Source organism: Ursus arctos, unplaced genomic scaffold (assembly GCF_023065955.2).
Source record: "Ursus arctos isolate Adak ecotype North America unplaced genomic scaffold, UrsArc2.0 scaffold_16, whole genome shotgun sequence".
Taxonomy (NCBI): Eukaryota; Metazoa; Chordata; class Mammalia; order Carnivora; family Ursidae; genus Ursus; species Ursus arctos.
Window position 1 is genome coordinate 24,313,926 of NW_026622830.1, and position 11,910 is coordinate 24,325,835.

An 11,910-nucleotide genomic window follows, 5' to 3' on the forward strand; every position below is an offset into this window, starting at 1 on the left:
AGGTGAGAGCAGAAGTATACTGTCTATGTAACTTCCTTTTACAAGGAAGGCATATAGGGGTGCCTGGGTGGCTCAGTCAGTTAAGCCTTACCCTTCGGCTCAGGTCATGATCCTGGGGTCCTGGGATCGAGCCCCACATCAAGCTCCTTGCTCAACAGTGAGTCGGCTTCTCCCTCTGCCCCTCACCCCACTCATGCTCGCCCTCTCTCTCTCAAATAAATAAATAAAATATTTTAAAATAATAAAAAATAAATAAAAGGAAGGTGTATGACTTCCACTTTGTTCTTTCTTCCCTTCACGTTGACTAGAATGCGGAAATGAAAGTGGAAACCTGGAGCAGCCGACCTGGACGGCAGGTAGAGGGCATTAGAACCATAAGAAAGAAAGGGCCTGAGTCTCACCATACCCACCCCAAACGCACATCAGGACTTCGTGTAAGAGAAATAAGCATTCATCTGTACAAACTACAAGAAACTTGTGTTCCTTATTTACAAAACAGCTGCAAGTGAGTCCCAAGTATCCCCACAAGGTTTCTACGAGGTAAGATATTATCCTCGTTTTACAGATGTAGAAACTGAGGCATAGAGAAGTTAACTTACTTGCCCAAGGTCATAGAGCCAGGAACTATGGGAATAAGGATTCAAACCCAGGTGGGTATCTCTCTGTGCCTAGAATGGTTCCCAAGTATTCAAACATGTTTGTGGAATGAATAAATGAATACACAGACTCACGCAGGGCTCTAAAGTTCCTTGCCTTCTCTGTGTCTCAGGGGCCTGGCCTGGAAACTGGAGATTCAGGTTCAGCCTGTGCTTTTCATAGAGGGGAGGCTGAGAAATAACTTTTGGGTCAAAGGTACAAGCATTACTAAGCTCCTAGCCATTCCCTATGTCACAATCCTCAAATTCACTAAGTGATTGAGAAAGTGTGCCCTCGTTGCTAATCTGAGAAAAGCATGAGCCTGAAGACCCAGGCTGGGAGGAAGGGGAGAGGGTTCAGACACCAGACGGTATCCTGGGCACCCCAGTAGGCAATTCACTCTCATATCCCCTCATGAGCCTCACCTGTTTTTCACAAGGAGCTACCCACCCTTCCCACTGGAGACCCTGAGCAGATACTCACCCAGTGGCTGGATAGCGGGAGGTGCACTGACACTCTGGCCTGTTGGATCAGGGACCGCTCCTTGGCCATCCAACAATGACTGGACTGCCAGGACGGTCTGATTGTCCATTCCTGAAAAAAGAAATGGAGCCTCTGACTTCCTCCTTATGAGCCAGGCCCAACACAAGCCCTCTGTGGCAAAGACAGCTGGCTGTGCCCCAATATACATTCTCTCCTACTTCCACTGCCATAGAACCCAAGACTTTTGGCTGAAAATATGGCCCCACAATAAGGATTACATTTCCCAGCTGCTCTTGCAGCTAGGGAATGTCTAAATTCTGGACAATGGGATTTAAGGAAAGGTGTTCTATGGCAGTATCTGTGAAGTTTTTTCTTAAAACTGCCTGGCATGTGGGGCGCCTGGGTGGCACAGCGGTTAAGCGTTTGCCTTCGGCTCAGGGCATGATCCTGGAGTTCTGGGATCGAGCCCCACGTCAGGCTCTTCCGCTATGAGCCTGCTTCTTCCTCTCCCATTCCCCCTGCTTGTGTTCCCTCTCTTGCTGGCTGTCTCTCTCTCTGTCGAATAAATAAATAAAAATCTTAAAAAAAAAAAAAAAAAACTGCCTGGCATGTGATGCCCCTTTTTTGGCCCATCCTCCGTCCTGCTTCCTACAACAAGAATGTGATAGTGGGAAGTCCAGCCACCATCCCAAATCATAAAATAAGGGCCATACCCTAGGGATTGCAGGGCAAAAGCCAGAAAGATCCTGGGCCTCTGAGAACGTTGTAGAACACAGCCACCCTTGGCACTCTGGACTGTCTTCCTCTGGACTCTCATACGAGAGAAATAAACTTCCACCCTGTTTAAGCCACTGCTAGATTGGGCTTCTTTCTTCTTCGGGGAACAGTCTGATCCTAAATCATAAGCCCCTCCACAGATCGTGTTACTGAGTCTTCCCCATCCTACCCCACAAATCCCACAAATTTGTTTGCACTTGGGCATCCTTACTTCTGCTGTTTTCCAACGTGTATTTCTCTTTTCAGTTCCTCAGTAAACAGTGTAATTTGAATTTATGGTCGGGGCACCCATGAGAAGCTGAGGACTTCCGCGTTTTCCAATCAGCTGCCACACTGCTGAGGTTCATAGTAGTACACTGTCTAGCCATATCACCAGCTGGAGGCTAGGCCTCCTCGCATCTAAGTGGCCACCAAAGCACATTGCCTCCCTCCCAAAACACCCAGAGGGTGCCTCCTTCTCTCTGTCCTCACAGCCAATGCTCTGCTTCCAACCTCTCAGCTTTTACCTGGACACCTGCTCCAGCTTCTAAAGGCAATGCAAATTAGAACCATAAGTTGCTGCAGCCGAAGTGAATTCATATTTTCTCTTGTCACAAGGCATGCTGTGTCTCTCCTGAGTCCAGCTCTTCCCTCCAACCCCTCCCTCAGAAACCACTCTCCACCAACTGGTCCCTTTCTTCACAGTATGCCTGCAACCTCTCCTTCCCATCAACAGCTACGCATGCTCAGTTTGCTCTAGAATGCCCTCTCTTGAACCCATGTTCCTATCTCTCTCCCTTCAACATGAAGCATCCCTCTATCTCCTCTACCCACCTCCCAATCCTCCTCTACCGACTTTATGTGGCTTAACCCCTCAGCATTCCACCAAAATCACCAAAGAACACCTGGCAGTATCGTACATTCCCTCCTGAGACACTCCCTTCTCTGGCTCTAGGATACCTCCCTCCTGGGTCTTCTCCCCCCGCTCTGCTCACTCCTTCCCAGCCTGCTCTGCTCTCTTCTGTCCATCCCCTAAATGTTTCTATTTTGAAAGGTTCCTTTAGTCTGGATTCTCTCTCCTCTCCCTGCGCAGACTGACACACCTCCTGTTTAGTTCTCCCCAAAATCTAGAGTCCCAAACCTGGGGCTTGCTCCCCTGGATGAGCTTCAGTAAATCTTCTACTATTTTAGGCAAAATTGTGAGTAGATTAGCATTTGTATGCAAATCTGCACATGAGCGTTCACAGCAGTTTTATTCATAATAGTAAGAAACTGGAAACAACTCAGATGTTCTCCAATGAGTGAATAAACTGTGGTACATCCATACCACGGACTACAATTCAGTAATAAAAAGGAACGAACTGCTGATATGCACAATAACTTGGGTGAATCTCCAGGGAGTTATGATAGGTGGGAAAAAGCCAACTTCAAAGGTCATATACTATATGATTCCATTTACACGACATTCTTGAAATGACAAATTTTAGAACTAGAGAACAGATTAGTGGTTGACAGACATCAGGGATGGCAGGCCGAGGAGAAGGAGGAGGGTGTGGCTATCAAAGGGCAGCCTCTTACAGTGATGGAACTGTTCTGTGTGTTGTAATATAAAACAGTCTTTCACAATATTACCTTGAGGGAAACTAGGTAAAGGGTATATATGAATCTACAGAAAAAAACAACGATTTCAAAATAAAAAATTTGATGCAAAGGGTGCCTTGGTGGCTCAGTCAGTTAAGCTTCTGCCTTTGGCTCAGGTCATGATCCCGGGCTCCTGGGATCAAGCCCCACATTGGGAGCCTGCCTCTTCCTCTCCCTCTGCCTCTGCCTGCTGCTCCCCCTACTTGTGTGCTCTCTGTCTGTCAAATAAATACATAAAATCTTAAAAAAAATTTTTTTTAATTTTGATTCAAAAAATACTGCTTGTCAAAACTATGGAGACAATCAGAAGATCAATGACTGCCGGGGGTTTTGGGGGAGAGATGAACAGACAGAACACAGAGGATTTTTAGAGCAGTGAAAATATTCTGTGATGATATTGTAATGATGGATATATGTCATTGTACATTTGTCCAATAGAATGTGCAACACCCAGAGTGAACATTAAGAAAGACCATCGACTTTGGATGATTACAATGTGTCAATGTAGATTCATCCGTGGTAGCTAATGTACCATTCTGGCGAATTATGTTGATAATGGGGGAGGCTAGCCATGTGTGAGGTCAGAGGCTATTCAGGAAATATCTGTACCTTCCTTTCAATTTTGTTGTGAACCTAAAGCTGCTAAAAGTAAAAAAGAACAGTCTTTTAAAAAATGCTGCCTGTCTAAAACTGAGATCAAGCTAAGTGTGTCACCCTCACCCCTCAGTTTTACCTCTTCCAGTAAACCTCATCAACAAGGATAGACACCAATGTCCACCCAGCCACAGCCCCTGGGGCACCTCTTCATTCTTTCCCCAACCTCTTCTCATTTCTAGTCCTTCAGCAAATCTAGCCTATTCTGCCTCTACTGCCTCTCTCAGATCCACTTTCTTCCATCCCACAGCTGTCCCCCTGGCCCAGGCCACCATCAGTTCTCAGCAGGACAACTGCAGCTACTTCACTCACCTCCCAGCTGCCACTCTGGCCCCCTTCAGCGTGTCTTCAGAGCAGCCTGAGTGAACTTTATAAAACATACATCAGATTGTGCTGCTCCCCTGCTGAAAACGCTTTCTCAGCTCCACAGTGATTCCAGGATAAAGTTCATAAGTCTCATCTCTAGCTCCTCACTCACATGAACTTCGGTGAATCCTAGAAGACCTCTCTTCCCCCAGGGCTTTGCAAATGTAGTTCCTACTGCCTGAGTCATCTCTGGGTCCCCACAATTCTGCTGTCCTTGACCTAGCTCAGCATGCATCACACTGTCCTAGGAACTGATTTTTCTTTTAATGTCCTCATCACTCAATACATGAACACATTCTTGTAGTGGAAACTCAAACATGGAGAACGTCCATGGAACCTAAAGACAAAGTAGGCCTCACCCTATTCTATTGGTCTCCCAGAGGGAACCACGCTGACCCTGGCCCTCCACATCCGTCACACCCATAACAGCACTAAATGCCAGCTAAGGTAATCTTTTATGGTTTACCTTTCTTATAATTCTAAAATTTCAATAGTTGCTTGTTCTATAACTTCTATATGCCTCCATCCCCTCACGTGCCACCTGCCCGGACTATGAGGCAGGAATTGTGTCTGGCTGTGTCTGTATTCCTGAGATTGAAATTCACCAGATGGCAGTAGGGTTTACCCCCATTTTATGGTAAGAACTCTGATCCTCCAAAAAGTGAGGGGACATGTCTGAGATGTCCTAAGGGACTCAAAGTCTCAGCCACATACTACTGGTCTGGCCAACTTTCAGTCTTTACCCTAATTATGTGTACACTGATCTTATCACACCCCTCTAAGCGCATTCTCGGGTCTGTAGAACCCCCTGCATCCACCCTGTGATAGGGTCCTAGTCACTAAGGCTCCTCCCCTTCCCACCCACCCATGCCCAGCAGGTGCATAGGGAGGCCTTCAGTGTGTGCTGTCTCCAAAGCCCACAATTCCTTGCGCCTGAGGTCCACTTCCACGCTAGGAGCATCCAAACCACAGGTCTATCAGTTGGTGTCCAGTGTTTACAGGTTTCCGTCCGAGGGCACTGTGTGCCAGCCAAGCATACCATTGACACCCATCGTTTCTTGGTCTGAGTGTATAAAACTCTGCACCCCAGCATGGTGCACAAAATAGGCGCCTAGTGTTCTTTGGTCTGTGTCTGTGAGCACCGAATCCTGGCCTAGCACACAGGTATCACCTATCCTTTCCTGGTCTCATTTTGAGAGCTACCTCAAGACCTGAGGTACAGTTGGAGTTCAATTCAAGTTCTTCGCGGTCAGGACGCCTAGTTAGGCTGCGTCAGCTGCCAAGCCTCTCCGGCCCCCGCACCACTGTCTGCCTCAGCGTAGCCCTTGCGGGGTTGGCTTCCACGGTGCTGCCTCCCCGGCTGTTCCCTCCAGGAAACCCCTCCCGCGCCGGCCCGAGACCCTCGCGGTTGACGCTGTTCCTGTCCAAGGCCTTTCCCCCCTCCGCCCCGGCCATGCCTCCCCGGCTGTTCTGCCCCGGTGCTCCCCCGCCCCCCCCCCCCCGTCTTTCTTTCCTCGCTGTTCCTGTCCCGTTGTGTCCCCTGCGCCGTGCCTCTCCTCCCGCGGCTGTTCTGGTCTCATGCCCCCGCCCTCCGCCATTGAGCCTATCTCCGCCGCTGTTCCGGTCCCGGTGCCCACCCCCCCCGCCGGGCCTCGGCTCCCGCGGCTGTTCCCTCCCGTGCCCCTCCCGCCCCGCGGCTGTTCCGGCCCCGGCGCCCTCCGCCCCGCGGCCGCCGCGCGGCCTGGGCCCGGCGCTGCGAGGACGCGGCGGGAGGGGGCACGACGCGGAACAGCCGCCTCCCCCGGCCCGGCCGCCGCTCACCCTCCAGGGCCTCGAAAATCGTCTGCGCCATCTTGGAGCTGCCACCCTCTCGAGAGCTGATGCGGGGCTACGTGAGCATTGTGGGAACCGTGGCGGAGTCAGGGCCGCCAGGGGGCGCTGGGGAGCTGCCGCCGAGCCCCCCAGTCCGGGAAATTCAGCCATGGCTCCCCCGGCCCCGCCTGGACAGCCCAGTCACCGGCATGTGGACCCCCATTCCTGTCTCACTTGAACCACTGATTCTGCACACTGACCCCATCCCAGCTACACACAGGGGACCTCCCAATTGGGTATTGGACCCCTAATATTATCTGGACCTGCCACCCCTGCCCTGCATGTGAGACCCCCAGCTCTGCAACATGGAACTTATTTCCACCGCACACAGTATCCCCCACCTAACCCGGACCACCCAACTCTGTCACAAGTGATGAGGGAATGGAAGGCAAGCTGAGGACAAAGCAGAAGCTGACACCTTGCAAACCCCCCCCCCCCCATGGGATGTATGCAACATTCCTCAGGCACCTAAAGGACAAAGAAACAGTCCTTACTACCTACAGCCCATTGACAAGTCCTTGAAACAGGCATGGTGACATTCCTCTAGGCAGTCCTAGCCTCACCCCCTGCCCTCCACCAAGATCCTGTAAGTCTACTTTAACGTATAAAAATTGCTTTGGAAACTTCCTTTATCTCTAGCCCCCCAAGATACGTATTGGCAATCATCCCCCAAGCATATGGCCCACCAATATACATCTGAAGGGTCTCATGACTCAGGTTTTATTAGACAGTAATAAGTGATCTTTTCCCAACAACAGCTAGCCCCCTCAAGGTCCTGGAAACCTTGCTTCCAAAATTCCTTAGAGACTTACGCTCTCCCTAACCCCCTCCCGACTTGAGGGTATATAATGGGCCATTCCTCACAACCCCAGGGCAGCAGCTCTTTCTGCCCACGGGTCCTGTCCCCGTGCTTTAATAAACCACCATTTTGCACCAAAGACGTCTCAAGAATTCTTTCTCGGTCGTCGGCTCCGGACCCCACCCCACTGAACCTCACTTATATTCCCCATCCTCATCATAATGACTTCCACCTAACCCAAGACCCCTACCGTAGTTGTGCAATACTGATTCTCACTCCTTATCATACGGGTGTTGTCCCCAACCACAGTGAGCCCCATCACTACCTATTGGGAGTCACCTGTCTCCTGACGTGCCTCCCATCTCAGCCTGGTCTTAATCCCCCATCATCTCAGAGATTCACCCATGACTGTTGCTTAACCCCCCATTTCCACCATTTGGGAACCTCCGTTTCCTCTTCATACAGACCTCCATCCCTGGTCCTGGGGACTACTTTCTGTCAATAAAACCCCAATACCCGCCTCAGCAACCTCCAGCCCAGCCTTGTAGAAAGCCTATCCAGGTCTCCCAAGTATTCCCCTCTACACTCCAGTGCTTATTGGGACCCCCCTCCCCCAACACTCTCACTTCATCGTTCATGCTCCATGAGCCACTAATTGAGAGTTTACTATGCACCAAGTCCTATAATAGCTCCAGGACGCAGGGCTCCTTTCCCTTAGAGTTAGGGATGGGGGAAGCACACAGACATTAAATCTTAAAAATTATTTAATTACAAGATGTGACAGTGATTCCAAAGAAGTACACTTGGGCCACAAGGAAGAGTTGGGGAGTGTGTGGAGGGGAGAGGCAACCAGGGAGGTGCCCTCAATCATGATGTCCCATGAATGTGGTCAAATTCTCCAATTGGACTACGATGGGTTTGACTCTGAATGTTCTCATTGTTTTTTCTTAAATACCTATTTTAGTCTCATCCAAGGTAATAACCATAAAAATCACAATTTTCATTTTCTCATATTAACTAAATAAATACATAACTACTAAGAGTTAAAAAAAAGGTTTTTTTTGTTGTTGTTCAAAGGTCCTTTGCCCTTGTGGAACACTCCAACCACTGTTCCTGATAAGTTGCCTCACAGACCCTCCACCTACACACCCCCTCAAGGCCCATTTCTTTTTTATTTTTTTTATTTTTAGATTTTATTTATTTATTTGACAGAGAGAGCACAAGCAGGGGGAACTGGTAGGCAAAGGGAGAAGCAGGCTCCCCTCAGAGCAGGGGGAACCTGATGTGGGACTTGATCCCAGGACCCTGGGATCATGACCTGAGCCGAAGGCAGTCGCTTAACCAACTGAGCCACTCAGGCGCCCTCAAGGCCCATCTCTACTGGTGAATTCCCCATCTTGTCCCAAATATCACCCCTGTCTCCCCCAACACTATACCCCTTCCCCTTCCTCTTCCTATTCATCCTTGCACAGCAAGCCCTGAGCAAATGTCCCCCACAAAGAACCTACCATTTTCCCAGATTGTATGCCTCACCCTCTTTCCTAGGAACTTTGGAGACCCAGGGCCCTCCTCAAGCCCTAAACCCTCCTTTCCATTGCCTCTCTGACAGGAGTGAGGCCAGGGTTCCCTCCTCCTTATCTTTCCTTTAACATCCCCATTGATCCAATGGCCTCAGATTCTCGTCATCTCTCCCCTTCAAGAGCTTTTCAATACAACCGTTCTTTTAAAAAAAATTATTCAAGTAATATATTAATACATTCACACTCATTTAATTAGAATTGAACATTGAACAACATGGGGGTTGGGGCACCAACCTTGCACACAGTTGAAAATCCTGTGTATAACTTTTGACTCCTCAAGATGTAGCCACTAATAGCCTACTATGACCAATAGCATGAACAGTCGGTTAACAAATATTTTGTATGTTATATGTATTACATACTGTATTCTTACAATAAAGCTAGAAAAAAGAAAAATGTTATTAAGAAAATCATAAGGAAGAGAGGCATCTGGCTGGCTCAGTCAGTGGAGCATGTGACTCTTGATCTTGGGGTTGCAGGTTTGAGCACCACATGGGGTATAGAGATTACTTAAAAATAAAATATTTAGAAAAGAGAGGGGGCGCCTGGGTAGTTCAGTAGGTTAAGCTTCTGACTTTTGGTTTCGGCTAGGTCACGGTCTCAGGGTTGTGAGATCGAGCCCTGAATCAGGCTTGGTTCTCAGCGGGGAGTCTGCTTGGGATTCTCTCTCTCCCTCCCCCTCTGTCCCTCCCCCCGCTTGGCGCGTGCACTCTCTCTCAAACAAATAAAGTAAATCTTTAAAAAAAGAAGGAAAATCATAAGAGAAAATACATATATAGCACTGTGCTGTAAAAAATTCACCAGCACTGTTCAAACCCATTTGGTTCAACTGTAATTTAAAATATTTATTACAAGGGCACCTGGGTGGCTCAGTTGAATAAGTGTCTGCCTTTGGCTCAGGTCATGATCCCAGAGTCCGGAGATTGAGCCCCACATCGGGCTCCCTGCTCAGCAGGGAGCCTGCTTCTCCCTCTCTCCCTCTCCCTACTCATTCTCTCTCTCTCTCTCTCTCTCTCTCAAATAAATAAATAAAATCTTAAAAAATAAATAAAATATTTTTTCACATACATATTGTGTTAGACATTGTTCTAGATGCTGGGGACACAGCCATGAACATAAAGACAAAAATCCTTGCTTTCATGGAGTCATTGTCCTGCAGGCAAGAAGGACTATAAACAAGAAAAAAAAAAAAAAAGAAATACTCTGTGATTATATAATTTTTCCTCTGCAGGAAAGGAAGCTACTTTAGACAGGGTGGTCAGGCAAGGCCTGTCTGAGGAGGCCGACTTGAGAAATGAGATGGGGTCACATGGAGAAAAGGAAACACAGAGAGCTTATTAGCTGTATCATCTTGGGCAGATGCAAAGACCCTGAGGTCTAAACAAAAGAAGGCCAAGGACTGTAAAGGAGCAACTGAGGATAAGTGAGGTATGGGTGCAGGAGGATGAGGATGGAGAGACGACAAGGCCAGTGTGAGGGTTGAGGTTTAGTTCTGAGGGTGATGGGAGGCACTGGAGAGTAAAAGATTTCACTAATGCAAGTCTTGGCAGTTTTCCATATATTTCCATATATCCAGGTGTATATGCACATAGTTGATTTTTATCTCTTCTTCATTTTTTAAAAAGATTTTATTTATTTATTTGACAGAGATAGAGACAGCCAGCGAGAGAGGGAACACAAGCAGGGGGAGTGGGAGAAGAAGAAGCAGGCTTCCAGCGGAGGAGCCCAATGTGGGGCTCGATCCCAGAAGGCCGGGATCACGCCCTGAGCCAAAGGCAGACGCTTAACGACTGAGCCACCCAGGTGCCCCAATTTTTATCTCTTCTTCAGGCCTTTGCAAATTCTGTTCTCTCTTACCAGATGCTGTTCTTCTAACCTCATTGGAACAATACAAGCTTGCTTTGTGCCTCCTCTAAAAAGCTTTCCCTGATCTGCCAGGATAGATCCCTCCCTCCCTTGCTATTCCCGTTTCTCACAGTACCTAGTACTACTGCTGTCATGTGATACTTTTCTTGGAAATTCCCCTTTCCTCCACCCCCTCAATAGGAGCTCTCTGAGCTGAGGAGGTACTTCATCCATTCTGGTTGGAAACTCAGAGCCTGACACAGAGTAACCTGGGAAATGCTTGTTAATTGACTACCTGACTGATAGAACAACTGAATGAGCTTTCAGGGATGTAGAACCCATTTCCAACAGGCTCCCCATCAAAGCTGACCCCTGCTCTGAACTTTCTGCTCCTCACCTCCAACTCTTCGTCCACCCAAATCTGTCAGTCCTAGGTCCTATTTCCTTAGGGCCATCTGCTTAGCACTGAACTGAATCAAAACACAGCTTAGAGGCTCCTGGTATAAGTAACATGGTAATTCTAGCCATGGAGCCAAGAGGGAGGAAGGAAAGTTTGGGAAAACCTCCAGTGTCCCCCGCCACAATAAGTGCTCCAGCCACCCCAGAAAAGTTAACTTCTCCATGGGGAGGGAAGAAATCATGAGCAGCTTAAACTAGATTCCCAGCTGCAAGGGAAAGGAAGTGAGGACACAGATAGCAATGCTGGGCCCTGACATCTTGTTCAGTGGCATTGGTAGGAGACAGCAAAATATGGTGGTTGCTATGGGCTGAATTGTGTCCCCCCAGAATTCATATGTTGACATTCTAACCCCTAGTACCTCAGAATGTGACTGTATTTGGATATTGGGCCTTTAAAAGAAGTATTTAAGATTAAACAAGGTTATATAAGCAGGCCCTAATCCAGTATGACTGGTGTCCTTATAAAAAGAGGAAATTTGGACACAGGTATGTACAGAGAAGACCATGTGAAGACACAAGGAGAAGACAGTCACCTATAAGCCTTTCAGTGTTTTCAGAGGATATTTTTATATTTTATGTAACATTGCCACTATTTTCAGAGGAAGAATTACCTGAATAAACTGGTCCACTATTACTGAAAAGGAAGAAAGGAAGGAAGGAAGGAAGGGAAAAAGAGAAAGAAAGAAAGAAAGAAAGAAAGAAAGAAAGAAAGAAAGAAAGAAAGAAAGAAGAAAGAAAGAAAGAAAATCTAGTTTCAGTGCTAAAATAAGCCAACTGTAATTCCTCCTTTACTGATCTCTGACCCCATCTTCTGACACT

The 11,910-nt window shown here is 47.9% G+C and overlaps 1 protein-coding gene across 3 annotated transcripts in view; it reads right to left on the minus strand.

Moving 5' to 3' along the window:
• The window catches only part of ZNF341 (zinc finger protein 341), a 42,211-nt gene extending 35,753 nt beyond the window's left edge, over positions 1–6,458 (minus strand). Inside the window, exons 1-2 of one of the 3 annotated variants that reach the window (XM_026503307.4) lie at positions 6,358–6,458; positions 1,120–1,230 (exon numbers count right to left, since the gene is read on the minus strand). In XM_026503307.4, the coding sequence (XP_026359092.1) occupies positions 1,120–1,230; positions 6,358–6,388 (142 nt within the window). In that variant the 5' untranslated portion in view covers positions 6,389–6,458. Of the gene's footprint in view, positions 1–1,119; positions 1,668–6,357 lie in introns of those variants that run through there. The other 2 variants (XM_026503308.4, XM_026503310.4) reach the window with 2 other exon arrangements.
• Between the last annotated feature and the right edge of the window lie 5,452 nt (positions 6,459–11,910).